At 47.2% G+C, this 15194-nt stretch overlaps 1 protein-coding gene across 3 annotated transcripts in view; it reads right to left on the bottom strand.

Annotated features, from left to right (window-relative positions):
* Positions 1-3293: 3293 nt before the first annotated feature.
* The window catches only part of mier2 (mesoderm induction early response 1, family member 2), a 37068-nt gene continuing 25167 nt past the window's right edge, over positions 3294-15194 (bottom strand). For 2 of the 3 annotated variants that reach the window (XM_035413009.1, XM_035413010.1), the window contains exons 3-12: positions 14931-15056; positions 12266-12386; positions 11501-11580; positions 11045-11114; positions 9509-9660; positions 9022-9103; positions 7714-7808; positions 6945-7075; positions 5773-5906; positions 3294-3845 (exon numbers count right to left, since the gene is read on the bottom strand). In XM_035413009.1, the coding sequence (XP_035268900.1) occupies positions 3436-3845; positions 5773-5906; positions 6945-7075; positions 7714-7808; positions 9022-9103; positions 9509-9660; positions 11045-11114; positions 11501-11580; positions 12266-12386; positions 14931-15056 (1401 nt within the window). In that variant the 3' untranslated portion in view covers positions 3294-3435. Of the gene's footprint in view, positions 3846-4388; positions 4493-5772; positions 5907-6944; positions 7076-7713; positions 7809-9021; positions 9104-9508; positions 9661-11044; positions 11115-11500; positions 11581-12265; positions 12387-14930; positions 15057-15194 lie in introns of all 3 variants that reach the window. The other variant, XM_035413011.1, reaches the window with a different exon arrangement.

Here is a 15194-nt window from a genome sequence, read left to right as displayed (position 1 = left end):
CACACCTCCAGTCCCGGAGGTCAGGTGTGCAGTCTGTTTTATGTTCTAACCAGTTATTCTTGTTTAATTTTCCATACGGCTGTATGCACCATCTTGTTCACTCCTATATCTGGCCACATGAAAACATTTTCAGCAAGATCAGATGACCTGTTCAGCAGCTGAAGCTCATATATATATATATATATATATATATATATATATATATGTATTTCAAAATCTCAGATCCAATAAATGTGTGCTCTAATTAACCCTTTAAAGGTGTAAGATCGCAAATATGTGAAGAGAACGTTCTTAACTGAACATTCTAATTCTGATGTAACGATCACTGCTGGTAACTGAAAGCAATGGAGTTCTAGAGCACTGATGTAGAATTTTGAAGAGAAAAAAAAACATTCCAAAAAACCTGCTCTTCATAGGGATAAGTAATTGAAGGGGCGGAATCCTGAAATCCACCAGGCTTTGCAGTGCACCCCTGACCAAAAACAGGTGCGATTCTTGAGAGATGGAAAGATGAGCAGATGCTGGAACCAGGCGGCTGGAACCAGGGACGACCTCTCACCTCCTTGCCAGGTGTGCGTCAGTACTGACCGTTCTGGTCCCGCCTCTGCACCAAACTCCACCCTCACGGATACAGCGCGAGCACACCTCTGGCCCCACCCCCTCTGAAACAGGGACAGGAAGTCACTGAGTGTCTGTGAGGGACTTATAGGTCACAGACTTCATTCAGTCACAGACTTTCAATTTAAGTTTCTCAACATATCAAAGTTAACTGGTTATAGAGAACAATATTTGCTTTTAACTATTTGCCCTTTCAATATTTTGAGCATATAGAATAGTTCAGTGAATGAACTATAGTTCAAATATTTACACAACAGTTAGCCTCTGTACTTCCCAGTCTCCTACTGACAAATAGAAGCTTACCTCGGGCAGAGTTCCTTTCTACTGTTGCGCTGCAGCCATAAGAAAGGTCTCATCACAGACATTGAGGACACAAAAGATCTCATTGACCAATCACAGCAAACTTTCAACGCTGCCGTTGCTGCCACCTATGGGTGGAAAAAAGGCATAACAATTTCCAGCCAAAGTTTTTTTCGCTCAATACAACGTTCATTTCACAACCTTTGTTCTGTATTTTCTCACCTTGTCAAGAGTTAAACGCGTGCCCATTTTATCAAGGGATGGTCACTTGCATTTCTTCAAGAAAGGATTTAAAATACCAATCGTAGTCTGATTTGAACAACAGAAAAAAGGCTCTTTATTTTCCACCAGTGTCAGAAATTTATGGAAGGTATATGAAAGTGTGAGCACTTGCATGTGTGCTTGAGTGTGTGTGTGTGTGTGTGTGTGAGAGAGAGATGAGTCCAGTGTTCAGAGTTGGCTCAATGTGGTATTCTTTCTTTGTAGTTTTCAATGTTTGTAATAAAATATAGTAATTATAATGGAATAATATCCAAAAAAAAACAAAAAAACAAAACAAAAAAAGCCAAACAAATAGCTACAAAAAAGTTTAAAAGAAAGGTAGTCTCCTCTCCCCTCTCTTTCCCTCAATGTGCCACAACACTCAAACTCCTCCTTTTTTTTAAAGAAAGTACATTACAATTAAAATATTCCAGAGGACTTTCAAATGAAAACAAACAAACACCAACAAAAAAATCAGCAAATAAATAGGGTCCCTCATACAAAGGCTGTAGGATTGAACCTCTGGCCCTACCATAGAAGAACTGAACGCACTAAAGAGCACTGAAACTGGGGTGGGCCTTCGCAGTGACTTATTATAGCCAACAGCGCCCCTAGTGGCAGAAAGACGCAATGTCACTGACGCCCACATCTCCTGTACTGTGGCACAATCTTGGCCCAGTAGAATGTCTTTGGATGGTTTCAGTGACTTTCAGGTGCCCTGTCGCAAGTGAGAACACACTTGCTGCAGAGATATATACCCAACCTCTTCACACTAACAAATGGAGATACAGACCCAGGAAGGACGCCAAGTGGAACAATACCTGAGTAACTGTGGAAAAACAGCAAGTCACCCAAAATCAATTTCCACATTAGACACAGTCTTACCCGTTTTCAGAGGTCAACCTGCAATTCTGGAACAACCGCGTCGAAACACGAATCATTCAAATACCCATACGTTTATATCTTCAGCATGAACCGGGCTGAGAGATCGCACAGGACCAACCGCCTACACTGTTTCTACACTCCCAACGATCATCATACTCAAGCGCAGTCTTCAAACATGGAATAAGGACCTAAAAGAGAGAGAAAATATTAAGATGCTAATGCCCTAATAGACTGGTAATATTTCATATGAAGCCATTTTGATGGGTAGGCTGAAAAGGTAAGGGATTAGGAACAAGGACAGGAAAATTGGAAAATGCTGTATAAACACTAAATGTACGTAACAAAGAGAAACTGATGTTGAACGTACGGTGCCTATAAATTTTCTATAATTGAGGTAGTGCACAGCTTATGTATGTCATGTATTGTGTGAAGCGGTTCCAAGAGGGCATAATGGACGGGCGAGAAATTTAACTTTAAAATTGTAACAAAACAAAAAAAAAATTTCATGAGGATAATTTGAGAAGCTTGTGTGACCTTGCTCTTTAACCTTCACTAGGGACAACATTTGTCCGACAGTTTTCATTTAAATGTCTTTTTTTTTCTTTCAAGTTTTACTCATAATCTTTTCACACAGCCCATGGTTGCGGAGTGAAGAAAGGACGGAACTACGAAACAAACAAAAAAAAAAAAAAAAAAAAAAAACTGAGGAAGGACGGAAAAACGAGTTCTGGTTTTTCAAGCTTCCTTTACAAATAAGGTGCACTCTATGGCTAAAAGACCACACAGCATCATAAAAAATAAAAAAACACGATCAGGAAAGGGAGAAGGATTCCTCACTAGGTTTCACTATACAATATGTCCAGCACATACACAGCATGTCCAATATGTGAAAAAAATGTCTTTGTTGAGAGGAAATCCACAGAAACTGAGCAGCCCTCCGGCGGGGTGGAAACTCAATACAAACGGTTGCGCTGGTAAGCTGCGGCAGAACCGCAAGCCAGGTGTAATCGCGGCTCCTGGTTTTGCCACGGACGATCCGACCGGTATACTAGGGGGCTTCTTGTCCTTCTGGAGTGTGAACGGAGCCCACGATGACTTGGGACAGGTGTCACCCTGCCCCCTCTCCCTACCGCCCCCCCCTTTTGCAGCTGCACCAAGGATCCTGTGCTGCCCATGCAAGAGTGAGACACTCAACCCCCTGCCCCCTAACACCCCCCCCCCCCCCCATCACACATCCTGGCCAATGGCAGGTGCTCAGACCTTCTCCCATGTTTCCCAGTGAAGAGCAAAGCTGGCAGGCTCCTGAAAGGTCTATAACCCAAAAATTGTGCCTCGGATACCGCCACCCCTACACCCCCCCTCCTCCGCCCGTCACTGTGTGAGGGGGCGCGTGGGCGGGACGGGGGGCCGCAGGAAGCTGCTGAGGGCCCCAAACTCGGAGGTGGCGGAAACCTCGTGTTCGGGGGCCCCCGGAGCGCCGTCCGCCAGGAAGGGCCCCAGCTGCAGCCGGTAGAACCCGGGACCCAGGAGCTGGGGGCCCGCGGGGCCGCTGGGGGGCCCCTGGGAGGGGCGGAGCTGGGCCCCCAGGGCAGTCACAGGCCTAGGGCAGTGGGGGCCTTCGGGGCAGTTTGTAACAGGCTCTCGGTGGTCCTCCCGGGCGGGCGGAGGGGGGCGCTGTTTGGCGGGCGGTGCCTGGGGGGATGTCGGGCTGGGGTGCGGCGGCAGGCTCGACGCCGCTCCTCCCAGCTCCGCCCCCGCACCAGAGCCAGGAGACGCTGCAGCTGAACAAAAAACAAGGAACACATTCCCCTTCACTCAGACACGAGCGACGCAACACGCGTCAACATTCCCATTACAATGCTCACTGCTGCCCTCTGGTGGTGCAAGACCAATTTTCCTTTTTATAAGCTTCAAAGTTTCATATTTTTCACATCCACATTACATGTCCAGTGTTAATTAAACTCTAACAGTACATATTAGTCTGCACACAAGCAAACACACATACAAAGCCACAAGCACACACACACACAGCAGCCATATGTACTCTGTAAGAGTTGAATTAACACTTCACTGTATAACAGGGCAGAAATAATAGATAACAAATACACAGCTTGTACACAGCCATACAGCGGGGGGAAAGGGAATCTGAGGACCTGAAATGACGCCGACAGGACAATTAATGAAGGTTCTTTTCCGCACACTCAGGCCTACAGCAGGGTTAGTGTGTGGTGCGCATCTCCCCAGATGCACACTGGCCTAGAGGGTGTGGGTTAGTGAATTTCGCCGCCCCCCCCGGCCCACCCCCTGTTTCCTCCTCTCTTTACCTGTCGGGACCTGCCTGCTGAGCGTGTGCAGTGAGCTCAGGGCTTTAAGAGAAAGCGTGGAGTCCGTCTCCGACGAGGCCGGCCCCCACACCTCAGCCCGTCCTCTTCATCACAGTGAGTACAGATACACACACACACACGTATATATACACATACACACACACACACACACACGCACGCACGTATATATACACATACACACACACACATGCGCGCACGTACATATACACATACACACACACACCATGCACACACACACGCATGCATGTATATATACACATACACACACACACATACACACGTACACACGCACGTATATATATATATATATATATACACATAAACACACACACCATACACACACATACGTACACACGTACACACGTACGCATGTATATATACACATACACACCATACACACACACACACACACATACACACGTACACACGTACGCATGTATATATACACATACACACACCATACACACACACACAGGCATGCACGTATATATACACATACACACACACACATACACATGCACGTATATATATATATACACATACACACACACACATACACACGTATATATACACACACACAAACCACCATACACACACACACGCACGCACGTATATATACACACACACACACACCAACGCATGTATATATACACATACACACACACACACACACATACACACACGCACCACGCACACATGCGCGCACGTATATATATATATACACACACACCACGCACACACACACACATACATGCACACACACACACGCATACACACACACAGACAAACACATGCGCACACACACACACACAGACACACAGACAAACACATGTGCACACACACACACATACACACACAGACACACACATGCACACACATGCACACACACACAAACACAGACACATACATGCGCACACACACACACACAGACACATGCAAGGACACATTCACACGCACACACACACACACACACACACACACAAACAATAAAAAATAAAAAGACATAAACAAGTGGGTAAAACACAGAGATGAGGAAACACACATGCAGCCACAAAAACTTCATGCTTAAAATAATGATCCATGATCAAATGAGTATGAACACAATTAAAATACAAAAACAGAGGAGCCGCAAAAAAAAAAAACGGCTACAAGAATGAGCTAAAATGGCAACACAGGCTGGTGGAGAACACAGAAGAATGCAGGTGAACAAAACAGCTCTGACGGTGAGCGGCAACGGGACCAAGGTTCGAAGGACAACGTTGGGAAAACCGAGGCTGAGTCACACAGAGGGCTCATCAGTGACTGACGTAGCCGCAGTTCCGCGGGTACCAAACACGCCCCGCACCGCACGCAGGTACCGTACCTGGCTTGTCCAGGTCGAAGAGGTCAGGCGGGGAATCCTGCGGCATTGTGGGTGAGGCTCCGCAGGGGAAGCCGTGAGAGTGGCTGCACCCCTCCTCCAGCTCGGCTCCTTCAGCGTCCTGCTCGCCATCCTCCCTAAAAAACACAAACCCCCCCGCGCCCCCCACACGCCCATCAGCACCGGCCCCCGCTCACACACCTGAGGTATGACTGCACGGGACGTGCAGAACACAGGAATACACAATCCCACACACGAGCTGCGCAGCCCATGTATTCTAATGATGCGAGTATGACATGCGTGTCAATTTAAAAAAATGAAGGACAGCTTCACCCAAGTGTTTTAGGTTTCTATACTTGGGGTAAAAAAAAAAAATACATTTGCCAGATACAATTTCAAAGGAGTGAAGATTTCATCCACAAATTCAGTGCCTTTCTCATAAATGACATTAACTGAGAAAGCAATTTTGGGAATCCTTATATCTTTAAAATACGTATGTACATACATACATACAATTCCTATATTCAATACAAATCTATATTCAATAATGAAGAATATTAAAAAACTTTATGTGCACGTAATTCTGTTGATTATCATCAGAAAAGGCCCAAAAGAAATAGTCTCAAAGCACTGAGAGCTGTATGAGAGCTTCCATGTACCTCCATACGCAGAGAAGTGCCCAAAAAAAAAAAACATTTACCGAGCCATGTTTTAATCGGTTTCAATCCAACGCCAAGAACATATGAAAAGTCGCTGCTCATCAAGCAGTCAGGCTATCTGCATGGCGCGGGATCAGGTGACCTAGGAACTGTGAACGCTTCACGATTTTCAACAGAACAAAAAATAGATGCACGTTCTCAATCATGAGTGCTTCCAGGCCTAGCATGTGCTTAGTGTGTTCTTAGCATGTGCTTAGTGTGTGCTTAGCGTGCACTTAGCGCATACTTAGCATGTTCATAGCGTGTTCGTAGTGTGTGCTTAGCATGTGCTTAGCGTGTTCGTAGCGTGTGCTTAGTGTGTGCTTAGCGTGTTCTTAGCGTGTGCTTAGTGTGTGCTTAGCATGCACTTAGCATGCACTTAGCATGTTCGTAGCGTGTGCTTAGCATGTTCGTAGCGTGTGCTTAGCATGCACTTAGCGTGTTCGTAGCGTGTTCTTAGCGTGTGCTGGTACTCACATGGGCTCTGACTGCAGGCTGCTCTTCTTGCGGCCCAGTCGGGTGGTCTGCTGAGTGAAGTACTCGTGCCGGTCCGACTTCTTCCACAGGTAGTAATACCCCACACACTCGCCCACTGAGCGCGTGCGCACCTGAGGGACGGAGAGAGGAGAAGAGGCCTCCATCCATCCATCATCTAACCCACTTACTCCTGGGCAGGAGCCTAACATATCTATATGTGGGTTCTGCAGTATGTGGGTTCTGCTGTTTATGGGTTCTGTAGTATGTGGGTTCTGCTGTGTGTGGGTTCTGCAGTATGTGGGTTCTGCTGTTTATGGGTTCTGTAGTATGTGGGTTCTGCTGTGTGTGGGTTCTGCAGTATGTGGGTTCTGCTGTTTATGGGTTCTGCAGTATACAGGTTGTGCTGGATGTGGGTTCTGCAGTATGTGGGTTCTGCTGTTTATGGGTTCTGCAGTACACAGGTTGTGCTGGATGTGGGTCCTGCAGTATGTGGGTTCTGCTGTATACAGGTTCTACAGTATGTGGGTTCTGCTGTATACAGGTTCTACAGTATGTGGGTTCTGCTGTATACAGGTTGTGTTGGATGTGGGTCCTGCAGTATGTGGGTTCTGCTGTATACAGGTTGTGTTGGATGTGGGTCCTGCAGTATGTGGGTTCTGCTGTTTATGGGTTCTGCAGTATGTGGGTTCTGCTGTTTATGGGTTCTGTAGTATACAGGTTGTGCTTGATGTGGGTTCTACAGTATGTGGGTTTTGCAGTAAGTTCTCACTTTGTTGGCCTGGATGAGGTGGAAGTTCTTCCCATGGACCCGGTATCCGTGTTCGAAATTCCGGCATTCCTCTTCACTCCAGGCACACAGCTCCTCTGAACAAGGAATAGTGCAGTTAGAACCCAGAATTCCAGTTAGGACCCCAAAATCCCAGCACAGTTAGGATCTCTGAATCCCAGTACAGTTAGGACCTCCAACTCCTGGGCACTGCTGAGCTTTTATTTATTTGTCAATTATTCATCCTGAAAGTCCCATATAAGAAAAGAGGAAAAACCCAGCCAAGAATTAAGCACCAAATACAAGGTCTAAGTAAAAAAAATTAAAAAAAACAAGTAATGCCACAGCACAGCAATGCATACAAACACACAGCGAAAGACTATACAGGCGTCTAAGACCAGGGCATTGCAAGGATTAAACATTTACATTTCTCAGTTAAAACCATTACATTGCATGACATAGTTTGTAGTTCCACCTTTTTTTCCTGCAGGCAGGACTGAATGGAGGGCATGAATGAGAGTCAATACACCCTGTAGGCTCAGTGCACTGCGTTTGTGTCTAAGCAGAGGATTAACCTTCAGGGAACACAGTGATTACCTGCAGCTCCATTCATTTATATTCATCACTTAAGCTAATCCACAATCAGACCACTGGGAAGCCACTGATAACGAGGCTAAGAAAACAATACAGAACGCAAACGGGAGCTCAGTCAGTGATCTCTCCCTCTGGCACACACACTCACCTACACACACACAGACGCACACAGACGCACACAAGCAATCATACATTGTGGGCAAATTATAATTGATTTGCATGAGTCTGTATAGCATTGCTACTCCCTTAAAGAAATCGTTCAAGGCAAAGACGAGAAGAAAGAAGCAGCTGTTTATAGTAGAAGGTTTCCTTGCTTTTTTTGGAAGTAATGTTTCACACTGCAAGTGATGGAAGATGCAAACAATTTAAGTGGTGCCATTTTAAGAATTGCATTACCTTTTTTTAAAACTGCATTCAAAAAAATTTGGAAAATGTTATCGATTTTCCACCAGTTTCTGGCCCAGTTGACATGGACTGTCCAGCTACCAAGTACTTTCAACCCCTGGAGTATCGCAACAAACAGAAAGATTTGCTCCAGAGCAAAACGATTGGTCCGAAATAAGCCAATCACAAATAATGAAAGTGACATCACAATGACAGGTCCCTCCCATTCCATAGTTTCAGAAGGTTCGCTCATTCACAGGCCCATAAATGCCCTTCATTGCATCCAAGCGGCACTGGAATGAAATGGCACGTTTGTAACAGATAGTCTCTTACCGCTGAACACCTTGATGTTGAAGTGTAATCTTCTCAGCGCCTCTTCTGCATTGAAGTTGCATTTGACCAGTTCGTACAGAGCCTGGGAGAAAGAAAGAGGACCGAGAAAGAGAGAGGTAGGGAAGGAGGGAGGGAGGGAGAGGGATGGAGGGAGGGAGTGAGAGAGAGAGACAGGAAGGTAGGGAGGGACAGGGACGATGGGAGAGAGGGAAGGAGAGGGATGGAGGGAAAGAGGGAGAGGGATGGAGGGAGGAAGGGAGAGGGGGAGGGAGGGAGAAAGGGAGAAAGAGAGAGGAAGAGGGAGAAGGAGAAAGAAAGTTTGAGAAACAGAGAAAGAGAGACAGAGAACACAGATCCCAGTAACATGTCGTTCAAAATGACGAAGTTTTTGAACCCCAACAGGGGTCACCAAATATCACTGGTCTCTCGACTTCCTGCTCTCTATCCAAACAGGTCAGAAAGAGTGGAAGTGATCACACTGATATACCTGCTCATTGTCCTTGATAATGTCCCCAGACATGGGGGTGTCAGCAACCCCCTCCTCACCCCCACGCCTCTGAGCCTTTAGCAGGAACTCCTCCACCGCCTCACCCGTCAGCCTACCCGGAGTCCACAGCAGCTGGTCCTCATTCTCATAGGCTGTGGGCGGGAGGGAGGGAGGGGGGAGGGGCCAACAGTTGGGACAATGGAATCATGGGAAAGTGAGTCCAAGGAAGGACAGGGGGGTACACAAGGCTGGCACACTGGCGCGGAGACGGTGGTGGAGGAGGACTGACGCACACTTGAGGTCAAATTCATTTCAATTCAGTCCGTTCAGAAAATGAACTGAAGGGCCTGCTTGGCGGCTCATCCCGTTAAGGAACTGTTCTAACGGATGGATGGGTCCCATGGTCTGGTATGAAATTTAGACAGCCGCCGATGCTGATTGGCCGGCAGCCGCTGTACAGTGACGCATAACTGGCTCTATTTGCCTGGCTCTGGGGCGACATAGCTCAGGAGGTAAGAGCGGCTGTCTGGCAGTCGGAGGGTTGCCGGTTCGATCCCCCACCCTGGGCATGTCGAAGTGTCCCTGAGAAAGACACCTAACCCCTAATTGCTCTGGTGACTGCGAGGCATCAACTGTAAAGCGCTTTGGGTAAAAGCGCTATATAAATGCAGCCCATTTACCATGTGGGATGCCAGCATTTAACTGCGCAAAGGCGGCCCCCCGACTGCTCTAAGGTCGATGGAGCGCCTTCGCATCACACCAATTTGGGTGCAGGACCGCGTGATGTCACACGCTCGCCTGCCTGCTCTCTCCCCCATCGATGGCGGAGGACGCGCCAGTGGGTGCTGAGTAAATACGGTCGGGCCGTCCCAAATTGGGGAGTAAAAGGGGCGATAGAGCAATGGCATTTCCGTGAGGCCGTTTCCCCACTAGCGAGTTTAAATTTGAATTAATCTCCTGAACTGACTGACTGGAAAGTGAATTTGACCCCAAGCCAGGTGGACCAGGAGAGAGAGAGAGAGAGAGAGACAGAGATGAGAAGTGTGGAGAGTCACAGAAAGAGAAGGTACGTGTCTCTGATGGCACGGGAAGGAGATACCATGGATGGATGGATCAGGAGAGAGAGAGAGAGAGAGAGAGAGAAAGAGAGACAGAGCTGAGAGGTGTGGAGAGTCACAGAAAGAGAAGGAACGTGTCTCTGATGGCATGGGAAGGAGATACCATGGATGGATGGATCAGGAGAGAGAGAGAGAGAGACAGAGCTGAGAGGAGTGGAGAGTCACATAAAGAGAAGGAATGTGTCTCTGATGGCACGGGAAGGAGATACCATGGATGGATGGATCAGGAGAGAGAGAGAGACAGAGCTGAGAGGAGTGGAGAGTCACAGAAAGAGAAAGAACGTGTTTTTAATGGCACGGGAAGGAGATACCACGGATGGATGGATGACACACATTTTGGGGGGGAACACAAAAAGGACATGGAACGGGTGAGACGAGAAGGCGAAAAAAAACAAAAACAAAAGAAAAACGGGATTACCTCTGTCCTGGTGGGAGTAAGCACTGAGGGGCGGGATCAAAGCCTGGTACTGGGGGCCCACCATGATCTCCTAAAAATCACAGCCACAAAGGCTGGGTCACATGACCACTTTAACTCCGCCCTCCAATAAGTCAAAAAAATTTGGAATGCACAATAAGGGCCAACCCATCTCCATTCCAATGTCATCTACGTATTCAAAGTATTTCAAATGACAAAAACATGTTGCAGTGACAAAATTTTCCAAAAGTATTATTTTTATAAAACAAATGTTTTTTTTTTTTTTTTAAATGTCCCTTGGAGTGCATGTTTCAGCATAGTAGAATATATACAATAGTTCTTCAAATTAAGACCAGTGACTCATGTCCCCTACAGGGGACAAAAATGAACTGGCGAGTCTTCCTGTCTGTCTGTGTCTGAGTGACGGTCAGGTTCCACGCCCCTTCACCTGGCACTCACCTTGTTGCCATCGTTGGACTGGAGGGAGGTGCCTTCGGAGTCTTCGTCAGAGCCACTTCCTGTGGAGTCTCTCTCTCCGTCTGTGGGCGAGCGAGAACGGCATCACTCAGACATGACGGACGTCCACAGCGCAAACTAACGACTGGACCAACGTTCCAATTAAGTTCCACTTTCAATAAGGAGAAAACGAGGTGATGTCTTTCATTTCAAGCAAGCAAAAAGTGCACGCAAATCTAAGTTAAATTGGTAAGATGTTTGCAAATGCCGTCTACATTTTCCTCTGTACCATTACTACACTTTCACGTCGCTTATAAACATTTTCATTTTTTTTTTTTGAGTTTTAAGCTTTACACTACGCTTGGGTCAAACTCAAAAAAATCTGAAATACTTTCATGGAAACACTCCTGCAGATCCTTTAAAAGTACCGCTGGTTTTTCTCTTCTACCAGATAGCGAGCGCCACCAATTGGCCAGAGATTTAACTCACTTGTTGTCCCAGGTCTAAATCAGTCCTGAGTAGAGGGGACGAATCAAAACCAGCGGCACTACTGGCCCCCGAGGGCCAGATCCCTGGACTACACTGTTTCCTGCCTTTTGCCCACAGCATGCTGGGATAGGTTCCAGCTGCACACCACCCCCTTCCCCCTCAACAACCCAGACCAGGAATAAGCGGTTTAAAAAATGGATGGATGGATGGATGGATAGATAGAAGGATGGATTACACTGTTAAAGGACCGAGTGCGGTAGCGTGTGGGGCGTGTCATACCGTGTAGACGGGGGTGGAAGAGATCGGAGGTGTGCGAGGTCACGGACGGCGTGAGGTCATCGGCCGACGAAGGAGCCTCGTCTTCCTCCTCCCCTGAGAGCAGATCCTTCGCAATCTGATCCTGTTGAGAATCGTCGGTCAGTGCTGGGAATATCAGCCAATCAGAATGCATTTTTAAAATACAAGCGGCGACGTTGTCCAATCAATTCACCTTTTTAAACATACAGGCAGTGAAGACGTCCAATCAGCCCCTTCTTTCCAAGACGAATATTAAACCAGATTCACTGCAGCCATTGAAGATCCCACAGCACTTACAGTATAGTTTAGGGAGCTTTCCCCAGTGTCTTGGTAAAAATCTCAACTCGGCCCTTACAACCTGCCACCAAATCATCCCCCAGTTTAACTGGCTCGATAATTCCCTCCCTCGCCAGTTCAGCTGGTGTGAGGTGAGCGTTCTGGGCTGGCTAATTTACTCACCAGGTGGGTAAACTGTAAAGTGCTTTCAGGCCACGACGCAAAGGGCGCTATATAAATGCAATGTATATTTCCAAATCCTGGCCATCCCAGTGCCCACTGGCAGGCAGGCAGCCCCATAGGGCACTACGCAGTGTTCACGCAACAGAAAACAGAACCTTCGTACCAGCCTGTGTCCCGGTCAGAGATCCACTGCCCCAGTGCAAACAGTACCCACCGCAGAGTTTAAGCACCATTCTAAGAGCCGCCTCTTACACGGGGGTGGCAGTGTAGTCTAACGGGTAGGGAACTAAAGATCACAGGTTTGATTCCTGGGTAAAACACTGCTGTAGCCTTAGGCAAGGTACTTAACCTGCACTGCATCAGTATATATATCTAGTGGTATAAATGGATGCAAATGTAAATGCTATGTGAAAATGTTGTGTAAGTCGCTCCGGATACGAGCGTCTGCTAAATGCCTGTAATGTAATGTACGTCACCTCTTCTCATTGGTGGTGGGAAATGATGTTACGCGGAGAGGAATATACAGGTGGATCACCAGCATCTGTCACAGTAAAACACTAATGCTTCACAAAAAAAACAAAAAAAAACAAAACAACAACAACAATCTGACATGTTCTAATCTCAGTGCTGTAAAACCACCTCAGGCACTTCCTCAGCAAGCCACACTTCCCATTTCTGGGGGGGTTAAAAAGGCCCCTGGCGTTCGCGGCACAGATACGCTAATTAGCTGCAGCCTTGCTCAACAGGCCCCTGCTCATTTTATGCACAATTAACTGTAGCTATTACAGGGATCTAAATAATAATTCTCAGAGCATAAATTTGGGTTAAGCTTGACTTAAGCGCTTTCATGCTCAATTTAACTGAAAAATAATTTTAAAAAAAAAAGTGTTTTACTGCTTTTTATCTCGTTTATCACTTCTGTTCCATTGTAACTGGTTAACCATAAAGAAGAGAACCATAGAAAGACTAATTTTAGTGTTAAAACTAGAAATACCGCCTTGCGGTTGTATGCCTCCGCCAACCAGTAGCCAGTTTGGACATAAAATGTCGTCACTTCATCATTTAATCCTATTAGACATTTGTGTGAAACTTTGTCATAATTAGCGTATTAATTCTTGAGTTGTGGCCAAAAACGTGATTTGTGAGGTCACAGTGACCTTGACCTTTGACCTTTGCCCACCAAAATCTAATCAGTTCATCCTTGAGTCTAAGTGGACGTTTGTGCCAAATTTGAAGAAATTCCCTCAAGGCGTTCCTGAGATATCGCGTTCACGAGAATCGGGATGGACGTGAGGTCACAGTGACCTTGACCTTTGACCTACGACCACCAAAAATGTAATCAGTTCATCCTTGAGTCCAAGTGGACGTTTGTGCCAAATTTGAAGAAATTCCCTCACGGCGTTTCTAAGATATCGTCTTCACGAGAATCGGGATGGACGGACGGACGGACGGAAGGATGGATGGATGGATGGACGGACGGACGGACAACCCGAAAACATAATGCCTTCGGCCACGGCTGCACTGTCGTGAAGGCATAAAAAAATCAGGGTAGCACATTCTGTCAGAAGACCTGACAAAGGCTCTTTACTTATTTACTATTATTAATAGCTCGTATTTACGCAGGCCAGGCTGACTGAGCACACATGCTCTTTCACACCAACGCCCCGTTAAGGCCCGCACGTCTTCGGACTGTGGGAGGAAATCGGGAGCTCCGAAGGAAACCCACCCGGGCACGGGCACGGGGAGAACATACCAACTCCACAGGGGAAGGCCCCGGCCGGGATTCCACCCCCAAGACACTGTTGCTGTGACTTCTTGTGGCGGTGCCACCTACTGTGCCACCCATTTTTGAGTTACAGTTTCATTTTGAGTACAATAAAACAAACAGATTTACATTTCAGCTTATCTCATCACATCAGAGATTGAACGTGACTAACAGTGCCAAAAGGGTTATAGCGCTGTGACTGCAGTCTCACCCATAACAGACGAGCAGTAGAGACGCTCAGTACTGGTGTGAGTGCTGGGATCAGTGCTGGGATCAGTGCTGGGGTCAGTACTGGGGTCAGTACTGGGGTCAGTGCTGGGGTCCGTGCTTGGGTCAGTACTGGGGTGAGTACTGGGGTCAGTGCTGGGGTCAGTGCTGGGGTCCGTGCTTGGGTCAGTACTGGGGTGAGTGGTCGGCTCTCACCTTGTCCAGTGTCATGTCCGGCAGGCTGGCCGGCGGCTCGCTGGGCTGCCCGCTGTGCTCTAGGATGGGGTCCGACACCTCGTACCCGTACAATGCAAGCAGCTCCCCCAGGGGCATCTCATTACCCTGCAGAGAGGGAGAGAAGGTAGGGGTTCCGCAAGGGTCCATCATGGGTACAGTGTCCTCTTCCCACTCTCTCTCTCTCTCTCTCTATCTCTCTCACACACACACATGCATGCACACACACAGACACACACATACACA

This window comes from Anguilla anguilla, chromosome 4 (assembly GCF_013347855.1).
Source record: "Anguilla anguilla isolate fAngAng1 chromosome 4, fAngAng1.pri, whole genome shotgun sequence".
In the NCBI taxonomy this organism is placed as follows: Eukaryota; Metazoa; Chordata; class Actinopteri; order Anguilliformes; family Anguillidae; genus Anguilla; species Anguilla anguilla.
The sequence above is the reverse complement of the archived record's forward strand: the minus strand, read 5'-3'. Positions and strand labels throughout refer to the sequence as shown.